Raw genomic sequence first — 21,949 nt, forward strand, 5'->3', positions numbered from 1 at the left:
GACACCCCCAAATAAAACCACAAAGTGTAAGGCCCCATCACCTAAATGTGTGCATTCACATGCTTGTGGCTTATTCTGGGATGAGCTCTATTTTTTATTAATCATCCTTTGGTCTGAATCTCTGAGTGAGTAACCGTCTTAAATAAACACCAGCAAGAGGTCAAAATCAATTTCCTCAATTCTAATATGGTAACAGTCTCCTCCAGGAGGAGATATGGAGGAACTGACCAGGTGCAAAACCCGAGAAAACTTTACTGCAATTGTTCGCCAGGAAAAATGCCAAAAATTATACAATATGGTTACAGTTTGAACCTTATCCAACCAATGTTGTGAGTTGTGAGTGTACTCGTGCCAGCATTACATTTATTCACCATTGTGATATTTCTTTTGTTCAGGTTCAATGATCCAGCCGTGAAAGACAGAGTGACAAGAGTGGTGCTCCTGTGGGTTAATAACCATTTCACAGATTTTGAGACTGATCCAACGATGATGGCATTCCTCGAGGAATTCGAAATGGGACTGGAAAGGGAGAAGATGCAAGGACAGGTTGGTGGATACAAGCTGTGATATCATCTCATTTGGAGCAAAAAAGTTATTGCCTAGAATGCATGAAGACGGATGCAATGGAAAATGAAGGATTGGGAAGGGCACATACCTCTCTCTGTAGTGGTCATAATTTGTCATTATGTACTGATCACATATTAATCCTTAAGCTATCACCTTGAACTTTTAAGAGTATAAGAGCAAGCCTTTGTCAAAATTTAACTGTTTCTCGAATGTAAAAAAAATTGCATCAGTGAAAATATGAAGGTAAAATTTCAAATTTGTGATACTGGCAAATATCAAAATTTCTTTACCTTGTAAATTATAAGATGATACATGTGTCAAGCATGCTATTTGTCACCAAATATGATTGATCAAGCAGGAGTTATGCTTCCTTTTCAGAAAAAGGTATTGATTACATTACATTTCCGATGAATTATTTCAAGATGAATCAAGCTAAGTTAAAAATCAATTTTGAGTGCAGACTTTTTATTATTTCGAAATAAGTTATAACAAGCTGATCAACAGCCAAAAGTTTGTTGACACTCACTTTCATTAGGTATAAAAATAAAAATTGGTTTCATTAGGGGCTTCACTGAGTCGAATAAATGGTCTTTAATGTTTTGCTTTAGAATTTAAAAGATTTATCATTCCAACTTCATCCACTCAATTTTTCATTGCATATTGGAATTTAAAGGAGATTGCTCTTTATCCATAAAATATAGAAATATGTATTGTTCAAGAAATGTAGTGCAAGAAAAACAGTTCAAAGTATTTTTATGTAAAGTATCCATACATTATTTTTTAAGTATTCTAGCTGTAAAAATAGTTTAACATGGAGTTTTTTATGAGATAACTTAGCTTGTCTCCCTACATGAATTCATATTCCTTCGATTCACATAAAGGCTTTAAACCTTATATTTTATCTATAAAAACTATTCACTTCCTTCACCTCCTGTGCTTCTCCCCTCTTTGTGGCTTTTATTATCCCCTTCCCGCTCAGTACTCCCTTCGTCCAAACTTTCTGTCTCCTCTGTATCTGATGGAGAAGCTTCCTCTCTTTGCCCACTATGTCCAGCTTTTCGTCATTACTCTTCTCTTCTGTCCTCTCCACTTTCTCTACTCTTCTCCAATCCTGCATCTCAAATTACACAAGAAAATATTTTCTGTGCTTGCAATTACTTTCCGTCTTCAATTTAACTTTTGTAGGAAGGAGCATAAGAATGCGCGTATTTCAATAGTTTCATGTGCTGATCAGTTTTTGTATTCATTTACAGCTGAGACTGCTAAACATTGCTTGCTCGACCAAGGCGAAGAAGCGTACCGTCACTCTGGCCAGGCCTACAAGGGATGAAGTGCTTCATTTCTCCATCCTTGGAGGTTACGAACGTGGGTTTGGCATCTTCATCTCTAAGGTAAGACATCTTATTACTGGTCTGCAAACTTTGATCAATTTATGGTCTGTAGTGATTTTCCCATTTTATCATGCAACTGCCAAATTTAATACTTGTTATGATGTGCTGAAAATTATTTTTACGTTCAACTAATTAGGGAGGGTTCAATTAGTACACAAACACATTATTTTGCAATTTTTGACCCCTCCTTCCTTGTGTAAGCAAAAATCAGGATTTCCCAAAATTCCTTCCCTCACTTGCTAATGTAAGATGTTTTGAATTTTACATTTAAAGAAGGCAGAATATTTCACAGGTTCATTTTCAAAGTGTCTTCATAGCAACGCCCTGTGATTACTGTTAAAGATTGAACTATTAAAGTACTATGATAGTATTTATTAAATTAAATTTTCTTTAGTAGGTATGTACTTGCCCATAAAGTAGAATCAGAATTCTTCCTAGAATTATTAATTAGAATCACACTATCTACTATGAGGGTGTTCTGTATATTGTCGAAAAAATTTACTTTGAGTATAAAAGTGACCAAACAATTCTAGACCACTGCTCCTTTTTTCATTTGAGGAAATAGGTCTTAGGCAGCTAATGCTAAGGCACCCTCCTTTCATTTATGAGGAATAATGAACTAAGTCATCGGCCTCCTACCCCTATGAGTGCTTTGAAAATCCGTCAACTATTATTATTTTTACTTAGGTTCTGAATAAATGATGAAAAGGTGATGAGAAATGGTGCTAATTAATGTATTTTTTTAAATATTTAACAGGTTGAAAAGGCTTCCAAGGCAGAGGATGTTGGACTGAAGCGGGGTGATCAAGTATTAGAAGTCAATGGACAAAGTTTTGAGCATGTCAGCCATGCCAAGGCTTTGGAAGTTCTTCGAGGAACCACTCATCTCTCAATCACAGTCAAATCAAATTTACTTGGTGAGTTTTGTCATTGGGCTGGTAACGTTGCGCTAGTATTATGCAGATGCAAACCGTATGTCTATGTAGCATGCTTATATCGTACATATTTAGGGGCACGAGTGTTGCACATGTCGACAAGCATAGACGTGATTACATTTGGTGCCATGGGTGCTGTGGTACCCACTCTTGACCTGTACTGGCCTTAAATAATCTAAAATCTTGGGTAAAATATTCCCAAAAAACTTGAGTCTTCTTGTGATTATGCCATCATGCCACATTATGTATTAGTCCTGTTAACCTAGTACATGCAACTGTGCGTGCAAGCCTTTCTCCAAGTGGTGAGCCAATGCCTATAATTATTCATTCCCCATTTTCTTCCTTAACTCACCCCACATCTCCCTTACAGTTTCATTGGCATGCACCTCACTTTAAATGTATATGAAAGACCACATCAGTTAACTTGTGCTAAAAAATGTATATATATATTTTTATTTTGTGGTGGGAGTAGTATGCTTGAAGGGTTTTCAAAAAGATGGAAGTGATGTGGTGCTAAGTTTGCATGCACTGATGTTTTTGTCCGCATCTACAGCTTTCAAGGAAATGCTGCAGACGCCTGAGAATTCCCCTCGGCCACGGGGCAGGAAAGCATCTGAGATTGCAAGGCTTCAGGACGACCCGAGGGCAAGGCTATCATCAGTGGACGACTCGAGCATCATGACCGGTTCGAACGGCACGAGTCACCCGGATGGCGCGATCCCCCACCCCCCTCCACTGCCGCCAGTCTCCCTTCATGCGGCCTCGCCTGGTAAAACAAAAGACGGAGGGTCGTCTGCCTCTTCCACATCTTCATCGTCATCGTCCTCGTCTCACAAGGGATTCAGGGGAATTCGAAATGCCCTCAACAAGATAATCCCTAGAAATGCAGTGAGGTGAGCACATTATAGTTAATTACAGTTCATCCCTGCTCGATATTGATATGGAAAAAGTAGCAAGGTCACAAAAACTCCCCTGTGCTGAGAATCAAACCAGTTTGGACTTCCGGGCCTCTGTGAAGACCACTATATGCTGTCCTGGTTCTTTAATTCCCATGAAAATTTTAGTGAGGTTCAAGGTATTTAGGGGCAGGAGTATTCCACTTATATACAAGCATTGAGGTGCTTTTCACATGGCAATTGATATGAATTTCACCACTGTTCTACCAATGGTAGACTTGAAATATACCATCATTGCATCAGAAATAACTACTTGCTTGTTGGTGGTTATTTTATATTGAATTTAAGCAGCAAAAACATTTGTTTTCAAAGTTTTTATGTTGAAAATTTATTTCTACTTTTTCTTCTTACCTTCAATCCACATGCATTGGCATTGATTTTCTTCTCTGGCACCTTTTCAGTGATCGAGTCAATGGTGATGATGTGCTAGGAGCATTTACTGGTGGCAGCGGAATGCCCCACAATTCTGTGATGGGTGGGGGGTCGGTTGGAAACGGCATCGGCACCCTCCCTCACAGTCGCAGCAATCCGGATCTCACGGGCAGCCTTTGTACTGAAGGTGGCTTGGATCCACACCACAACATGGTTGGCTGTGCCCCCGACTATCCGGAGCATGTGCTCAAAGTGTACAAGCCAGATCAGACTTGTAAATATCTTCTGGTGCACAAGGTAGGACCTCAAGTGTGGCAACATTTCAGTGTACTTGTTCTGAAAGTTTTTCATTTTTTCGAAGTTAGGGTAATGATTGTTTTTCAAACTGTTATATGAATCAAGTATGCACATAAGTGGGACAGTGCATGCATAATAGAAAAAATTAAAAAATGGTTTCCAAAAGTTCTTTTAATGATGAACATACTTGATTTTAAATTATTCTGATATCTTTTAAAATAGCTTATAAATTAAACCTTATGCAAACCACATTTTTCATCAAAATTTGCCCAGTGGCCCTTATAAAAATGACTAAAAAAAAGTATGGCTTGTAAATTTTTTTCAAATGGTGTTTTGTGATTGTCTACTTGAAGGGAAACAATGCTAAAAAAATTAGGAAAATTGAAAAAGTCGAGCAACAAATTTTATTCATATTGTGTGATTTGAAATGGAATATCCCAGTTTCGTTTGAGTTATTGGTTAAGTTTCAGTTGCTTATTTGTTTGTGTTCAAATTGGTCTATGATTCTTCAAACTTTTTCTATTTTATTCTCCTCAGGAAACCACAGCACATGAGGTAGTTATGCTGGCACTGCAAGAATTTGGTCTGACCGAACCCAGTTCCCATTTCAGTCTTTGTGAAGTCAGCGTGACCGAACAAGGGTTTATAAAACGACGCCGTCTTCCGGACACTCTGCAAAATCTTGCTGAAAGAATTGGGCTTAGTAGTCGGTGAGTATTGTTCTTGGAACATGATAATTGTAGATTGATTTCATATTACTATTTCTTTATTATCATGCCATGCTCTTGCAGTGAGATTTTGGAACAAGCTGGTAGTTTGTTTTTCTGTTACCAACTATGTTTGTGACACATGCTTAAAAGCAAATGATGCTGTTGAGCATATTTCAAAATTAGTAAACATTTTAATCTATTTTCATTCCTAAAATGAGTTATCATACTGATTCATTCACATTGCTATAATCCTAAAATTATAGTATGCTGTGGCTCTCCATTTTTCCCTTTCCCTGGGGTAGTTCTTTTAGTTGCCTCATGTTCTTTAATCATGTGTCTTTTTTTAGCTGCCTCATGAGCTAATCTCTGGGTCTTCCTCAATTTGACTTTTCCTTCAATTTTTCCCGTCATTGTATTCCTCATGTAATTTCTGTCTTATTAGATGATCTATCCACTGAGTAATTCTCTGGCCTATGATGCTCCCTTTCTCCTCCTATTCTTTAGTCCTGCTTATTTCTCATTCTATTTGATCTTCAGCACTTACCACCAGCACCAGGTTTGGAAGGCATCAAGTCCTCTCTTTTTAGCTTTTCCGATTGCCCAAGTCTTTCATCCATAAAGTCCCAGTGAGAAATGGGTGGTGGAATCCACGTGGAACCCACGTGGAAAATTAACGTGGATACCACGTGTTTTTGGTCGTGGAATCAACGTGGAACCCACGTGGAAATTTGGTGGAAAAATTAAAACAGCAGTTGGTGCTGTCCTAAAACCATTAAAACCTCAAGCACTCTATATCTAAACTTTCTATATATGTGTCTACGATTTTTCATGTGCTCTCATGGCTGCCTTTCCACGAATTATATAAAAATAGAATGTGCGATACATTTTCACATAACTAGCGTGGTTTCAGGATGATAAATGACGCAATGTCACCAGAGAGTTAAGTTCCACAAATTAGAAATTCTGTTTAACATTTTATGATAATCACCACAAATTCACTTGAAATCAACGTGGATTCCACGTGGGTCCAACCACTCAATATCCACCACCACCAAATATCCACCACTCAACGTGGATTCCACGTGGGTTCCACGTGGATTCCACCACCCATTTCTCACTGGGGTGCTGATGCCAATACGAATGTATCATATTGATACAAAGAGTTGTTTATTTGACCAATTTTATGCTATATCCTCCTCAGGTATTATTTGAAGACGAATGATTCCACGGAAACTTTAGTACCTGATGAGTTGGCTCCAGAGCTGTTAAGGGAAAGCCAGGTCCACTTTTTGCAGTTAAATGCTGTCGAAGTGGCAACCCAACTCACATTGCAAGACTTCAGCATATTCCGGCAAATAGAGAGTACGGAATATGTTGATGACCTATTTGAGCTTAAAAGTCGTTACGGCACACCGATGCTTTCTCAGTTTGCTGAGGTAGGTAGTTTCTCTCAATGTCATTGGCTTTACCCACTAAATGTGATAGAAATTTTATAAAATGTTTTTCCACGTATTTCATTATAATCTTCATTTCTTCTGTAGCTGGTCAATAGAGAAATGTTCTGGGTGGTAACGGAAGTCTGCTCAGAAAGCAACCCAGTTCGCAGGTCAAAGATAATCAAACAATTCATCAAAGTGGCCCGTAAGTATAGCTCGTGCCTCTGATTTGATCCTTCATTCTGATATGAATTTTCCTAAAAATTTAGTTCCTACTTATTGTGACATTAGTACACAGTAGCAGGTACTGCATCTTTTTATTCGGACATAATGAAGAATGTGTGCTACATTGCGCAAATGGATTAATTAGTATATATTGCATAATTTTTTCCAAACAATTGAAGGCATTTTTAATGATTAAGTCAAATGGAATACAATTACTGCTTGTATCCATGACCATTGAAATTGATTCTCAATGTTTTGCTATTCCTTTGGTTGCTGTTTTGTATCTCCTAGTAGCAGTTCATGATCCTCATGAAAAATTTGATTTTTTCCCAGAAATTTTTCCAATACATCCATGACAGCTGTGTACATTAACACATGCCTGTTTAATAGGGGTTTGATAAAACGTGTCATGTGTATCTTGCTTCTTTTGCACTCATTTCTCGGTCAAATACAAAACAGTATCATAAAACAATGCTGGACTTAGAAAAATACCTGCTTCTCCATAATTAGCTATATATCACCCATTTGCTTCATACTTTAATCTGTAATGCAATTCATTTGCACCTTTTATTCTAGGGCAATGCAAGGAGTGTAAAAATTTCAATTCAATGTTTGCAATCATATCGGGACTTGGGCATGGTGCTGTCTCACGTCTGAGGCAAACCTGGGAGAAGCTTCCATCGAAATATGTGCGCCTGTTCTCAGACCTCCAAGACCTGATGGATCCCTCTAGAAACATGTCAAAGTACAGGCAGCTGGTCAGCAGTGAGCAATCACAGCCCCCTATTGTAAGTATCCAGACCCTTTGGGATTTCATGTCAGCATATTAAATTCTTTACTTTAGACTATTACCTAATTCCATTAGAATTGTAACTGAAAATTTTGTCTCCTCAATTTTTAAGAGTCTTAATTCTAATACTGCTGAAAATACTGCAAACTTATGTGTTGCTTCTGTCCAGAGTCGGGGAATCTTAAAGCCATTCTATGGTAGAAGGAAAAATATCTCTGAAACAAGTTTTTGGATTACATATATTATGCAAATACCAAGGGGGAGGATATCAGGTACCTTATCTTATACATTTTCTAATTGGTCCTGTCTCCAACTTTGTCTTCAATTTGTAGATACCATTTTACCCTGTGGTCAAGAAAGATTTGACATTCATCCACCTTGGAAACGACAGCCGTGTAGAGGGTGGCCTGGTCAACTTTGAGAAATTAAGAATGATTGCCAAAGAGGTGAGGACCTTGACCAACATGTGTTCCTCGCCCTATGACCTCCTGACGATGCTCGAGAGGGGAGGCCAGCCACCTTCGTCGGCCATGGCAGCCCTCAATCAGCTGACCACGGGTGCAACGCATGCCCACCACTCGCAGCCGCACCCTCAAGGGTCAACGGTGAAGAGGCGGAAGAAGTCGACGGCGACGCCCAATCCAAAGAAAATGTTTGAGGAGGTGAGCATTGCTGGGGAAAATGTGTGTTCATATTTACATATGTTTAAACACAGGGCCGATATGTCAGCACCGTGAGCTTTTTACGGACAAAACTGAAAGATGATATATTGGCATCTTAAGCATCTAAGGATTAAAATTTTTACCGCTACATACTTTGTACTTATTCGGCAATAACGGTCCAAAGTCTAATTTTAAATCTAGCCCTGAGATGAACAGTCATCATTTTCCTCATTAAGTAATGTCATTAATGTCTGAGTGCCTTATAATCAACTGCTGTACTGAGTCATGTGGTCACCATTTGTATTTTTTGTTTAAATGTAGTTTTTGTATCTTGATGTATGATTTTTTTTCAATTTTTAGGCCCAAATGGTGAGGAGGGTTAAAGCATATCTGAATAACATGAAAGTCATATCTGACGAGGATAAGTTGCATTCCCTGTCATCAGAATGTGAGCCAGGCTCAACTAGTGGTGGCGGAGGCAGTAGTGCTCCATCATCGGTTCCAGTTCGCAAGCGCCACCCTTCTCCCACGCTATCGACGGCCAGCAGCACGAGCAGCACTAGTGAGGGCAAGAGGAGCATATCAGCCTCAGGACCAACCCCAAACCTTGCATTGGGCCCAAAATTCGGTATGAGCCAATCCGATTTATTTTTATCTATTAGAGCTTTCATCAATTAGTCATGATCAGAACACTCTAGTTGATAACCCAATTGTTTTGAACGCTTTCAGTTTATCTGTGCAGTTTGGAATTCAAGTATATATTTTGATTTCAATAATTTTGTGGAAGATAAATTAATGAATATATGTATGTAAATATAAGTCACAAGACCTGCCACAGGATGAAGTTTGATGACAGTGTTAATGCACCTTTTTAAAGTTTCACCTGTTGTAAGGGTTAAGAAACATTTATAGCTATTTGTGATTCATTCATTATGACGTGAACTTCTTCAATGTTGAACTAATCTGCTTACTACATGATTCAAGGTCCATCCTGCCTTGCCAATGGAGCTCACTGTAACCCTCCCCTTTTTCAGGGGCGGCTTCACCCCAAGCGCTGAGAAAGATGATGGCACTGAGCGAGCCCAAGACGCGACCCCACCAGCCACGCCACCCTCCCCCACCGCCCACGGGCGCCCCACCAACGAGCGCCGGCCCCTACCACCACGCCTCGCACCCCTTCATGACCCCGCACCACATGCACCACCATGGCATGGCGCCCTCGGTGGCGACCTCTGCCGTCGCCCCCCACCTCCCCTTCACCTCCCTGCACCATTCGCACCACCACATGACCTCGACCCTTTCGCCCACGCCCTCTCCTGGGCCGCACCGGAGGACCGGAGTGAGCGGTGGCCGAGCGACTCACGAGCGTTCGCACTCGGACACGCCGACGACGGCCTCCGCCATGCCCCTCCCCCCCCAGGGCGGCCCCCCGATGATCCTCCCCCAACCGGTGGACCTGAGCGCCGAGAGCAGTAGTGTAACCAGCCTCAGCAACCTGCCTAACCTGCGCAGGGCGCACGCCTCTGGTAGGTCCCGCTCGAATGCTCCCCTGCCTCCCTTCCCGCCAGTGAGGCCCCCGAGGCGTCGGGCCCCCTCGGCCCCCCCTCGGAGGTTCTCCTCCTCCTCTGTCGTCCCGCAGTCCCGGTGTCGCTCTCTAGAACCCCACGACTTGGACTCTCCGGGTGCGGAGAGCGCTTGTTGTAGCTGTACGGGTTGGGCTCATGCTAATGCCTCGGAAAGCAAGGTTGCTGCCGAGGCGAAGGCTGGGGATGGCAATGACGTCACGGGGTGGAAGGCAAAGGGTTGGGCTTCAGTACCAACTACCCCCTCAAGGGAGCCGGCCACTTTTGAGGCTCGGTGCGCTTCTCCGGCGCCCGCCTCCACTTCGTCAGGCGAAGTGGCAGGCGACAGTGATGGGGAAGCGAAGCATTTTGAGGTTCAGGTGGACGTGCACAAGGAGGATAACTTCTCGAGGTGTAGTTTGGTGAGGAGGGAGGCCTTTTTCATCAAAGGGGTCCCTTCTGTGGCCAAGCAGAGCCCATATGTGGACGAGAACGTAAATTTAGAGGACTTGCTCTTTGAGGAAAATGTGTGACTTGATTGTCACCCAGTTATTCCCGGGAGTTATCTCTCTTGTTGCACTCTTGGGCACTCTCTTGTAAAAATATTTTATGAGCTAAAGTGCAACGTAGATGGGTGAATCTTAAGCTTCACCATGTGTAAATAAAATGCATATATATATTGGTCTGATGTACAGCCTCATTGCCCCTATAGATATGGTTAAGTTGTAAAATTGGTACGTTATATGCTCTATTTATGAATTTATGATGTGTCATAAGCTTCAAGGTGCAATCTCCAATTCCAACGTCAGCTGCTTTAAACTTACATGTATGGTTTGAGAAAAAGGTGCTTGCTTTTCATGGAAGTTCCTATGTTTAGTGTTGGCTTTAGTTAATATTTTTGAAAAGCTATATTTTCAGCTGCTTTGAGTGATATACCTTCAATTTCATTAGCTCATTCAAAGAGTTGATCATGCATAATTTTCATTAGTTAAGTCATTCTTTTCTTTGTAATCATTTCATCAACCTTGCTTCAATCACCTTGCTATTGGTTGAACAGCTACAACAGCAATTTTTGTTTAGTCAAGCTTTCTAGTCATCCTTGTTTGTTTTTCCTGTGTTGTTTTCCTCCTTACCTTCATCATTTCCCATTGTTTCCCCTATCTCTCTGTCACTCCTAGTTCTCTCTCCATTGAACTCGCATCATGTTTTCATCCCATACCTATCCATGACTCTACTTCCCATTCTTCCCGTATCTGATCGATCCTTCTCCCCCACGAATCCTTTTTATATGCTCTTATCATGTGTTGTTGCTTCTCTTTTCCTTTCCTGTACGACTTCCATTACGCTCGCATCATCAATTTCCTTCCTGATTGCCCTGGTACCTCTCCACCAGTGGCTCCCTCGCCCAGTGGCTGCGGAAGTTTGAGTTCGTCGCCCTCCTCCGCTTTGCCCCCGTCTTCTTCTCACTCCCCTTACAACTCGACGGACTTTCCTGGCCCCCCAACAACGCACCACAAACCCCCCAACAATGGTGTGGACGGAGGAGTGTCCTCGGGGGTGATTGGCCCTCCCCCACCGGTCCCTCGACGCTGCCACGCCCCCTCCCCCCCAACTCAACCGCGCCGTTTATCGGCCACACAGGGTGAGTCACAATGCACTTTTCTATCTCTCTATTTGCCCCCCTTCCTCCCCTTTTTTTAGGGTGTGCTTATGACTTATTTGTGAATATTTTTTGCGTTGATCTTATATAATATCGCGTGACATTTGAATGTCTTTTCCTCTTAAATTCATGGTTTCTTTTTAATGCTATTTTCTCTCCATATTTTCCTCATTATGTTCAGGTGTACCCCCATTGGTGTGCGTATGACTTATTTGTGTGAGCAGGTATTCCTCGACTTACGAACAGGAGAAGTTTAAAAAACTTGGTCGTATGTCAGATTTGTCGAAAGTCGGAAATGGCATGTGTCATTACCGACTACTCGACTGTCCTCGAAAATTTGAGTACTTGTACATCCCTACTTTTTACCTTTGACATGGATATTGAGGGAACATTATTGCTTATAAATTGAAAGAAAATTGCAAAAAAACACTACCAAAAATAATATCTAGATGGGAACAAGTTGCTTCCAAATGAATGTAATTGTCCTAACATTTTCAAGAAGAAACATTTCAAAACTTATTTTTGAAAATAACTTTGCTTGTAACTTCAAATGGTGGTAAGTCAGATGTTTGTAAGTTGGGGGTACCTGTTTTTCTTGCGTGTTGATCTTATTATTCATGTGAAACTTGAATGCATTTTCCTCATCACTTCATATTTTCTTATGAGTGCACTTACCTCTCTCTATTCTCCCAATTACTTCAGGGTGTATCCGCTTAGTCTTTGATGTGAGTGTGACCCATTTGTGAAAATTTCTTGCTGTCGGCATTATTCTTAATTTCAACCATTTCACGTGACATTGAATGCCCTTTCCTTGTAGCTTCATGTTTCGTCTTTTTCCACAGGTAGAAACTCTTTTCTTTCAATTCTTTTCGACTAGTTTTAGGTGTAATTCCATGGTTACTGTCGTGAATGTGACTTAGGTATTTGTGAATCTTTCTTGTGTACTGATCTTATTCTTAATTACAATCATTTTATGTGACTTTTGTTTGCCTTTTTCCCTTAAGTTAATAATTTATATTGTTCATCTTTGCTCTCCATAGCCCCATTATTCAAAGTTGTATATACATACTACCAATCAGAGCCATGCAAAAGAGCTTCCATACTCACCTGTCTTCCCTCAGCCACCAGCATAATTTAATTCATACACTATTGTCCCAAGTCTGACTGTACTCAATCGCTCACTCCCAAACAGCTTACGGTGATCAGCTGTGTATGAACCTCTCAGCAGCTGCTTAGGTGCCTATCATGTCTTTGCTTAGCTCAATAAATATGGTAATGCCATGAGACTTTATGAGATTGAACTTTATTTAATTCAAAAGTACATTTAAACCATTATATTTTTTGTCACTTGCCTAGTGATTGCTAAGATATCACATTTATCCACTACATATCTATATTTCAAATGGTTTGAAAATTTTGAGAAATTACTGCATTAAAGGAAACCTGATCTGACTGTGGACTCAAATACTGGTTGCACTGGAAGACTTGATTTTATAAGATTTGCCAGTATAGCAGGTGGTAATACTGTAATCTTCATGGTACACTTTGTTGAATTATTTCCTCCATCAGATAATGATGATCAGAAGTTCAGCAATTTTTATTTATTGTCGATTTTGATAGTTTGAAAATGTTATTGTCTTCAATGTGTCGTCTGCTTCTCGAGTTATTCATGATGAAAAATTGGTGGGCTTGACCCTTTCACGAGTGAGTTGATGAAGTAACGTACTCATTTCAAGAGGGTGGCCACTTCCCCCAACTCCTTGGCTTTGTTAATGGCCCTTTTGTGATTTGTTGCATGCATGCACACGTGTGAGGAATTCCTTCCCTCAGTGAAAGTTTCACCTTAATGACCCAGAACTCTATGTCATTTTCTCATGAGATAGTATTCTACTGATAAAGGTAGGTTTCAATGGAGTATTTAAGAAGTATTAGGCAGTGTCCCCTCCCTTCATGGACTTCCCACTTAAATTCATAATAAGGCCTACACTCTTTCATTGTATATAAAAATCCTATTCTTTTCCTTTCTCTCCTTCATTACCCAACATTCTATACTCTAACACTGTTTTCAACATCCCCTCCCTGCCCAAAACTTGCACCATCTAAACCTCCTGTCTCCTCCTTATCTCGTCTGGAAGCTGCCTCTCCTCGCCCACCATGCCTAGCACTTTGTCATTCCTCCTCCTCTCCATCCACTTCACCTCCATACCCACTCCTTGGCTGCCCCAGTCTTTCCTCATCACCTTTTGTGTGTCCATGATATTAGTCAAATTCTTAACATTGGGTGTCATTACTGTACACTTCACGTGTTTCTCTGTCAAAAACGCAGTTTTGTTAGTGATTCAGTTCACCAATGACAGCTGAGTACTTAGGCAGTATTGCAAGGCTCTGATCTGTTTGACTTTTGTTGTGCATATGAATTTTGAATATTTTTATGAAAGTTGATCTTATTTTTGATTTAATCTATCCAGGTGACCATTGAATGACTTCTCCTCATAACTTGATCTTTTATTTCATTATTTCATAATTCTTCCATCCCATGTCTGTTTCTTACTTTAAAGCATCTTTGGAAAGATTGAATGAGTTTTTCAAAATTAAGTTGAGTTTGTTGTCAAGTGTCTCGTTTCTTTCTAATGTTTGTTCTGTGGGAGTGAAGTGTCGACGTTCTTTCCTTTTCTGATATTCTGCCAATTCTCTTAACATCTACTATAAGTTTTTATGTATCATGTAAAGTTGATGTATTATTCTGTGATTTTTTCATCTTGATCCTGGTACTGTCATCTTTGCTTGAATTGTCTCATGGTGATACCAGCCTGCTGCTCATCAAATAATTTCTTACTTGGCTATGAGGTGTTTTTCATATATGAAACCCTTTATGTGTAACATTGGTGACCTTAACCTTATATTTTGGTGTGATCTATTTAGATTGTATGATATTGCTTTCTGCTTCTTTAAGTAATGAAGGAATGATGTTATAATGATCAGCAACTTTGATTCTTAATGTATTTTGGTGAATGCTGTTCAGTTTTGAAATAGGATTCCATATTTGAAATTCTTGTGATTAAATGACAGAAACCCTTATGTGTTTAATGTGTACACATTTTGTCTTCCTATCAAATTGACGCATTGAGTGTCACTTGATGATTCAGATCATTGGGCATAAATGCATTTGTTTTACATGGTTGTTACTGGTCATGGAAAGTACTCGGGGACAAGTTAGAGGATTTGAAATAAATGAAGGAATTTAGGGCAAAGTAAGGGAATCTTGTTCATGGAATCAGGGAATTTACTTCATGACACATAAATCAATGGAACTGCTGTGCTGTTGACTGGCTTAGGACCTGCATTTTTGGCATTGTAAGATATGTACAATAAATTTTCTTTCATGTAATCTTCCCACCTTGTCAGCATCATAAATATCGCAATCAATAAGAATACATATTTTAATAAAGTGATGCTCCAGTGTGTAATGAGAACCCAGTTGCAACTTATTTGAAATAATTTATTCATTAAAAATCTGTTGTTTTTTTATGTCTGAAATGCTGCCTAAGCTATCTTTGCTAAACCCTTTTTACCAAGAAAATTTATTTCTTTTATATTATTTATCCTCATTGTCCAAAAACTTTTAGGGCCCTTACGATGGGGAATCTAGTGAATAACTATGTAGGAAGACCACTAACACCCATGCCGAGGATGGGGGCAACTCTCTTGATGGGCCCGAACCCACGACCTTGGGGTCTTTGGGTACTATTCTATTATACGTTCATTGGTGAAGGGTAATTAAACGCAAAAGTCAATGAAGTCTCTTTCCCTAGGTACAAGTTTGATTAGTCGCCTTGCAGGGTCTCATTAATTGAGAAATATAGTTTTTCTAGTAGAAAAAAAAATTAATTTTGATTTGAACACATCATGTGATTTAAAGCACTTAAACTCATTCAGCAATTTGCTTTATATTCTAATGACCATTTCTTTTACCCATATCTTGTAACAACCATCTATTGTTATTAATTACTTTTGTAGCTATGGGCATATGAGTTGAGGATGTTTCTTTGCCCCCCATCATGGATGGAAATATGCAATTTATTGATGTCTCTCTTTTAAGTACAAATTGCTGTCTTAGAATGTCCATCTTGCTGTGGGAGATTATTAATTTGGTATTATGGGAGTGTAGAATGTTTTTCTTTTCCTCCCCTATAGGTGGAAACAGTAATAATGTGTGCCCACCACCTTTACCACGAGAGATACCTCCGAGGGCTCGAAGGCCGCCAGACTATCCGATTGCGGCACAAATGGCTCGCATGCAGCGGCTCGGAAGGGCACATTCCCACGAAGGAGTGGCCTGTTACCACACTGGGTCAGCGCCAGATGGTGACTTTGAAGCCGATGAAGATGATGACGATGATGATGGTAAGACAACAGCTTATCTTTTCTGATAGCGTGCTGTGGCTATTTAGATGAATGCTGTGATAATTTACATGAGGTGACATTCATAACATGTAGTTTGATGTTTTTGCTTGCAGTGATTGTGTTGAAATTAGTTTGAATTAATTTATTCAAAAAGCGAGTGACTCTAGATTGTGTATTGCTATATGCTTTTCTTCAACCTTAGTAATTTAACAAAAAAAGACTCCTTATGACATGACCACCGGCTTCATTGACCATGGTGGAGCTGAAGATGGAATTTCCAAAAATGATCCAGAAGTATCTGTAGTGTCCATAAAGAAAAATTTTAGCTATTTTTGTAATGGATTTTTAATGGTACCTTAGCGATGTGATCATGTCATGGATAGTTATCATAGCTTCATGCATATTGATAGACTGCAGTTCACATGTATCTTTTTTAGTTCCATTCATTAAGACTTGACTTGTTTCAGTAATTTTATGCTTTCCCAAGTTCAATAACAATGTGACATGATATCAGCATTTCTCATTCCTATTCATTGTATCCTTGTGATGGATTTTTTATGGTATCTAAAATGTCTTTAGTATGGATACTTACTTTAAGTTCATTTTTTAAATTCCATCTTAATCTTCATCATTTTGCCTTTTAAAGTGGCAAATTAAGTATTTTATTTGATGCTCACATTATTTAATTCATAAGTTTCTGGAGCGGCTGAGCTGACATGAGGGATGTATAGGAATTTGGTTATAGCGGGAATCTAGGAGATAGCTAATGATATTGGTAATATCTGGATGCCACTCTCAAATTTCAGATATTAGCCAAAGTAGTCTTTCCATTGTAATTGTGTGGTTTATAAACATCATTATGTTAATTCTTTAAAATAACTGAACTTATTGGGAAATATCATGATATTTAAAGTATTATTTATCAATCCAAACTAATGTATTATTAGAGTAACGCAGTTCTACGGTTGGTATACCGCAGCCCTTGTGGAAAGGGCGAAGGGCCCGCAGGTCTAGGTACATTGGCTTCTCTTTCTTAGGCCCCAGCAAAAAACACACAATCGAAACGGAAACCCTTCATTTATCCCGTCTCAAGATAGTTTTTTCATTTCCCTGATGTGTGTACTTCTACCTTGTACCCTTATTTATCTAAGTATTTATCTGTTGGTCTTCCACGGGGAATCTCTCCTTCAGTTTTTCCCTCAATTATTGTCCTCACATAATTAGTGCGCCTCATAATGTAGCCTCTCTGGAATATGGGGCTCGGCATTTTCCCTTTCTTGTTCTCAATTCTCCAGACACTACATCGTTTCTCACCCTATCCGTCCATTTTTGATCTTCAGCATTCATGGCCATCACCAGGTGCGGATAATAGGGCTTTGAGTATTTTCTGGTCAGCTTTCCAATATCGTAATAGCTTTCTGCGAACAATTGATTCAGTATTCTTGATGTAAATTTAAGTTCAGTATCATATGCCCTGATGGGTGGGTGTCCGTTCAGAACTAGTTATTTCTCATACCAATTTAGCCAAATGTGTAGGCAATTCTTCCATGCTCTTTTGTTACAATTACCTTGGTAGTTACCATTAATCTTCGCTTATTTATAGTTCTTATTCATTAACCATCATTAGTAGGCATGCCATAAATTTAGATACTTAGGTATAAAGTATTTCAGAACTGTTGCAGTGTGCTTGGCTTCTATATTCTTCTTCTACTGGATCTGCCCAATGTCAACTTCTATTACCTAATAATCATCATCCATTTAATAGCCTCCTATTTTCTTTTCCATTATTTTTACTGGATCATTCTCATTTGCTTGTTTAATATTAGAACTCTTTGGAATGATAATCTGCTGAGTATTAACTTACAAAGGCCTTTAAAAAGTTAATTTCAGCTCATAAATATTGCTATGGTATGCAACTCTAATGCTTGTTGATTTCAAGTTTCTTTCCTTCAAATTATCTTCATGAAAATCTATCTTGCTTGTTATTCCTGAAAATGCTGTCATGATATATTTTTTTTCTATCCTAGCAGATGAAGGAAGTTTAATACGTTTTTGTTGAATGGTGCATTCTACCATTTAAAGTCTTTTTAAAAATGTATTTCATAATTTCATGAGTAGTTGTTATCATTTTTCACATTATCAAGTCTTACATAATTTATTTCTAATTCTTATCTCATTTCTATGAAATTGAAACAGAATATCATGATGCTGCATTTGTCAGATTTACAAACTTGTAGTGCTATAAAATGATAGTGCATTAATATTTCAAAATTTTATTGCTTGCATATATGGATAATTTTAAACTTCAGCCAAAGGGCATTTTTTTATTTGTTAGGGAAGGAATTGCATGGAAATGAATGCCATGATTTCATGCTTGAATCAGAAACTTTTAATCGCTAAACCAAAAAGTTGAGATAGTGATTGATTTAAACCATTATTGAATGCTGCATGTGTTTGCTGTGAAGTGATGTTTACAGATTATTTAAGATATTATTATTAATTATTTATCTTCTATTTCTTAATATAATAGCATGCTAAGGTCAAAAATATCACTGTACTTAAATTGGTTCATTTTCATCCTGTACACAATTATTCCCAAAACAACCTCATTTAATACTTGGGAAAGAAAATGCATTAAAATTTTCTTATTTATGGAATTTACGTTCTTATTACCCTCTGCAAGATTAAAATGGTTTTATTTCAAGATTTTATTTTGATGTTTTTGTTCAACTATTCAAAACAACCAATACCAGCAACTATTCAAAACAATGATTCTTTTTCATTGCAAACTTTGGTTGAAAGACACTCAAGATTATTTGAGGGAAACTTTGGCATGTTATAGCATAATTAAGAAAACTAACTGTGAACTTTGTTTTCGAAAAAATCTTTGACTGAAGGAATCATTCGCGGCCATCTTAGGCGATTAGTGTAGAACCAGTCGAAAGAAGTTCCTTGAATCATTATTCTCAGTGATGGAGCAAAGTTACCAAAGGTAGGCTGGTTTTAATAATTTCATGATCTCAATGTTTGCACTGATATATGTTTAGTGAAGGAATAAGTGTTGTCAACAGTGAATAGGCGGTGGTATTTTAATTATGCTCATCCTTCCTCATCTTTAATACTTGGTGTGAGGTTGGGGAAGCAATCTCTTTCTTCTCTTGTTGCTTTCGGATCTTCTTATTTTGTGGGACCTATGATATATTCCTAAATGTATTTTAACCAATTCTATCATCTCGGTTGTGGTCTATTGAGTATGGTACTTGATATCACTATTTGCACTAACAGGCCTAGTTTTTAAGCACATCACTAATTTCCTGTGACTAGTGTTATAACTCTTGAAAGGTATAATTTTTATGTTGGAAAATAGCTCATTTGTAAATGGTTACTCACTTGTCACATTAATTGCCATTGACTGGGAATTGAACCATGGACCTTTGGGAATGGGAAATCAAGGAAACCGGTGGTGTGTGCAATAGCCTGAAAGCTAAAGGTCTGTGGTTTAATTTCCAGCTGTGAGGAATTATTTCCCATGGCAATAAATGTGAATTTCACCTTCATTCTAGTGGCGGGCTTGAAATAAACCACACTTACATGTTGATGACACGGAGTGTATTGACTGTTTTGTAATAAATGATATTTTTCTTCTCTCCCAACACAGAAGATGGGGAGACACAAGTTTCAGCAGTGTAAATGAAACAAGTATTTGTCCAAAGGGATTCAAGAAAATTTCCGAGATGTCTTGTGTAAACGCTGCTATCAACATGGCCTTTCTGTTCTAAGGAATCAGTCATCGGTGGGCTACAGTTTGTGTCTCTTTCTTCAGACCACTCGCTTGTGGTCATAACTCTGTGAGTCGTCTCTGAGTTTGTATGTGACACCACTTGTTGGCCATTGACGCCTTGAACTAATGAAAGGGGCTAAGTCATGCCATGACTGTTGAGTGGATCTAAATGGTGGCGTATGAAGTGTAATAACATATCTAATTATGGGAAACAAAATGCCCACCTAGTTTTCAAAAGGAGCTTGTGTCTATTCTGTGGTGAACCAGTATCATTCCAAAGATGTATTCCCAATGAATTGGGATTCTGTATGTCATATACATAATATATATTATTTACATGTTGTACATTCGCAAATGATCTGAATGGTTGATCAAAAAGTGTTGTTTGGTCCCATTTCTCTCTTGGTAAACTCATATCAAACGTAAATGATGGCAACAAATACTCTCTCTATGTAATAACACGTAAGTGTACAACTTGATCCTCCAAGTACATACATTATTACATGTCTCGTGCACATAACTATGTTCATATATTTAATTTTTCTTGCTCTGCTATCAGTGGTTAAAAAATTATTTAGCCTATAAGAAGATTTTCATGTGTACGAATCTATGATAAGCAGTGGTACATATTTGTATTCTTGAATTATGAGCTGATAGTTAGAAATGAAAAAAAAATTCTTGTGATTCACCTAGTCGTGCCAGCCAATTGGTTGCTTGTCCAACTGTATCTGCCTGTTTTGTGATCGTAATGAAATTAACCGTAACCATTTCAGTAGAATCATGTATGTTACACAATATTTACCGTGATAAAGTGTGCAGATATCACTACCATTGGTGATTTGATTGCTTCGACATTTGTTATATCATTGAGCCTTGGTGTGTCCATTGCAATCAGTGTTTTGTGATTGTGTTGTAGAAACTTTTTTTCCTGCTATAGTGTCCACTGGGACTGGAAAATCATTTTAATGTGCTCTTAACGGGAACCTGGACTTGAAGCTCCCTTGTCAGCGTAATTGGCTGAATGAGCATGAAGACTTGTGAAGGCAGTTACACAATGTAGCCATTCATGAGTGGCAGAGAGATTTTTGTTGAGCTTTTTTTACTTTATGAACTCAATCCTCCAATGTATGTTTTCCATGGTGCTCGCTCAATGAGAAGAGGAGGCTTTTATTGTATATGTGTGGTATTGTTCCATGCAATATCATTGAAGATATCTATTTGTATACTATTTGAAGAAAAATACTTCCTTTACCCCCTTCATGTCATTATATTTTGTGATGTAGATATCAATTTTATATTTTGGTTAACAAGCCATTGCACTACTGCATTTCGTATAGTATGTATGAAAAGTATGTAATGACATTTTAACAGTCATGGAATTGCCCATGGTGTTGTTAGCTCTTTAGCTTATCGGACCCTTTCTGGTGGTCCAGACACAATGTGCTATATTATTCTGTACAAAAATTCCCAATGTGAAATGCACCCATTATGAAGAAAAGTGTGTTTTATTTATTAACAAATTTTTGAAGCGTTCTACCCCTTGATGGAGTTTGGAGAATTATAGAGAAGGTGAAGTGGATAGCGAGGGAAGGAATGATGAAGTGTTGGGCGTGGTGGGTGAGAAGAGGTAGCTTCCAGATGAGACACGGATGAGACATAAGTTATGGATGGAATGAGCACTGAGTGGGGAGGGGTTGTTGCAAACATTGTTGAAGGGTTGAATGCACGAGAGGAAGAATAGAATAGGATTTTTATATGGAATTCATTCATTCATTTTGTATTTGTCCAGAGATTTTAAAAATTCAGGAATATATATACATTATCCAGCACAGATTAAAATGGTGAACTGAATTATTACAAACATAGTAGAGAGCTAAATTACATATTTAGAAATTCATTCAATAAGTAAAATAGCTTAGTATGAAGAAAGTTAAGCAGACTATTCTTGAAATGTGATACCTTACTACCTAGCTCATTTCAATTCTGGTGGTAACTAAATGTAAAGTGTCAAACTAATGGATTTTGGACCTATAACTGCATTATGAGTTCTTACAAATTGTTGGTGCAGATCTTCACTACATCTTGTGTAATGAAGATTGTATGAATCATTGGTTGGATATAATGAAAAATGTATTATTTTTCGTGAACATTATTACCATATGCTCATGCAAGAAATTGGTAAGATAAGCAACTTCTTAAAC

At 38.6% G+C, this 21,949-nt stretch overlaps 1 protein-coding gene across 8 annotated transcripts in view; it reads left to right on the forward strand.

The window, feature by feature from the left end:
- Window positions 1-21,246, forward strand: part of LOC124160239 (rap guanine nucleotide exchange factor 2) — a 942,071-nt gene extending 920,825 nt beyond the window's left edge. For 5 of the 8 annotated variants that reach the window (XR_006865120.1, XR_006865121.1, XR_006865126.1 and 2 more), the window contains 16 exons: window positions 396-546; window positions 1,821-1,958; window positions 2,716-2,875; window positions 3,447-3,786; window positions 4,251-4,518; window positions 5,056-5,228; window positions 6,430-6,664; window positions 6,770-6,869; window positions 7,466-7,677; window positions 8,012-8,341; window positions 8,702-8,969; window positions 9,376-9,867; window positions 11,297-11,545; window positions 15,758-15,967; window positions 18,865-18,959; window positions 19,626-21,246. Coding sequence is in view for 1 of the 8 variants with exons in the window: in XM_046536052.1 (XP_046392008.1) it covers window positions 396-546; window positions 1,821-1,958; window positions 2,716-2,875; window positions 3,447-3,786; window positions 4,251-4,518; window positions 5,056-5,228; window positions 6,430-6,664; window positions 6,770-6,869; window positions 7,466-7,677; window positions 8,012-8,341; window positions 8,702-8,969; window positions 9,376-9,867; window positions 11,297-11,545; window positions 15,758-15,967; window positions 19,626-19,657 (3,358 nt within the window). In the remaining 7 variants the exon portion in view is untranslated. The remainder of the gene's footprint in view (window positions 1-395; window positions 547-1,820; window positions 1,959-2,715; window positions 2,876-3,446; window positions 3,787-4,250; window positions 4,519-5,055; window positions 5,229-6,429; window positions 6,665-6,769; window positions 6,870-7,465; window positions 7,678-8,011; window positions 8,342-8,701; window positions 8,970-9,375; window positions 9,868-11,296; window positions 11,546-15,757; window positions 15,968-18,864; window positions 18,960-19,625) is intronic. The other 3 variants (XR_006865122.1, XR_006865123.1, XM_046536052.1) reach the window with 3 other exon arrangements.
- Window positions 21,247-21,949: the final 703 nt, after the last annotated feature.

The sequence above is a fragment of the Ischnura elegans genome, chromosome 6 (genome assembly GCF_921293095.1).
Source record: "Ischnura elegans chromosome 6, ioIscEleg1.1, whole genome shotgun sequence".
In the NCBI taxonomy this organism is placed as follows: Eukaryota; Metazoa; Arthropoda; class Insecta; order Odonata; family Coenagrionidae; genus Ischnura; species Ischnura elegans.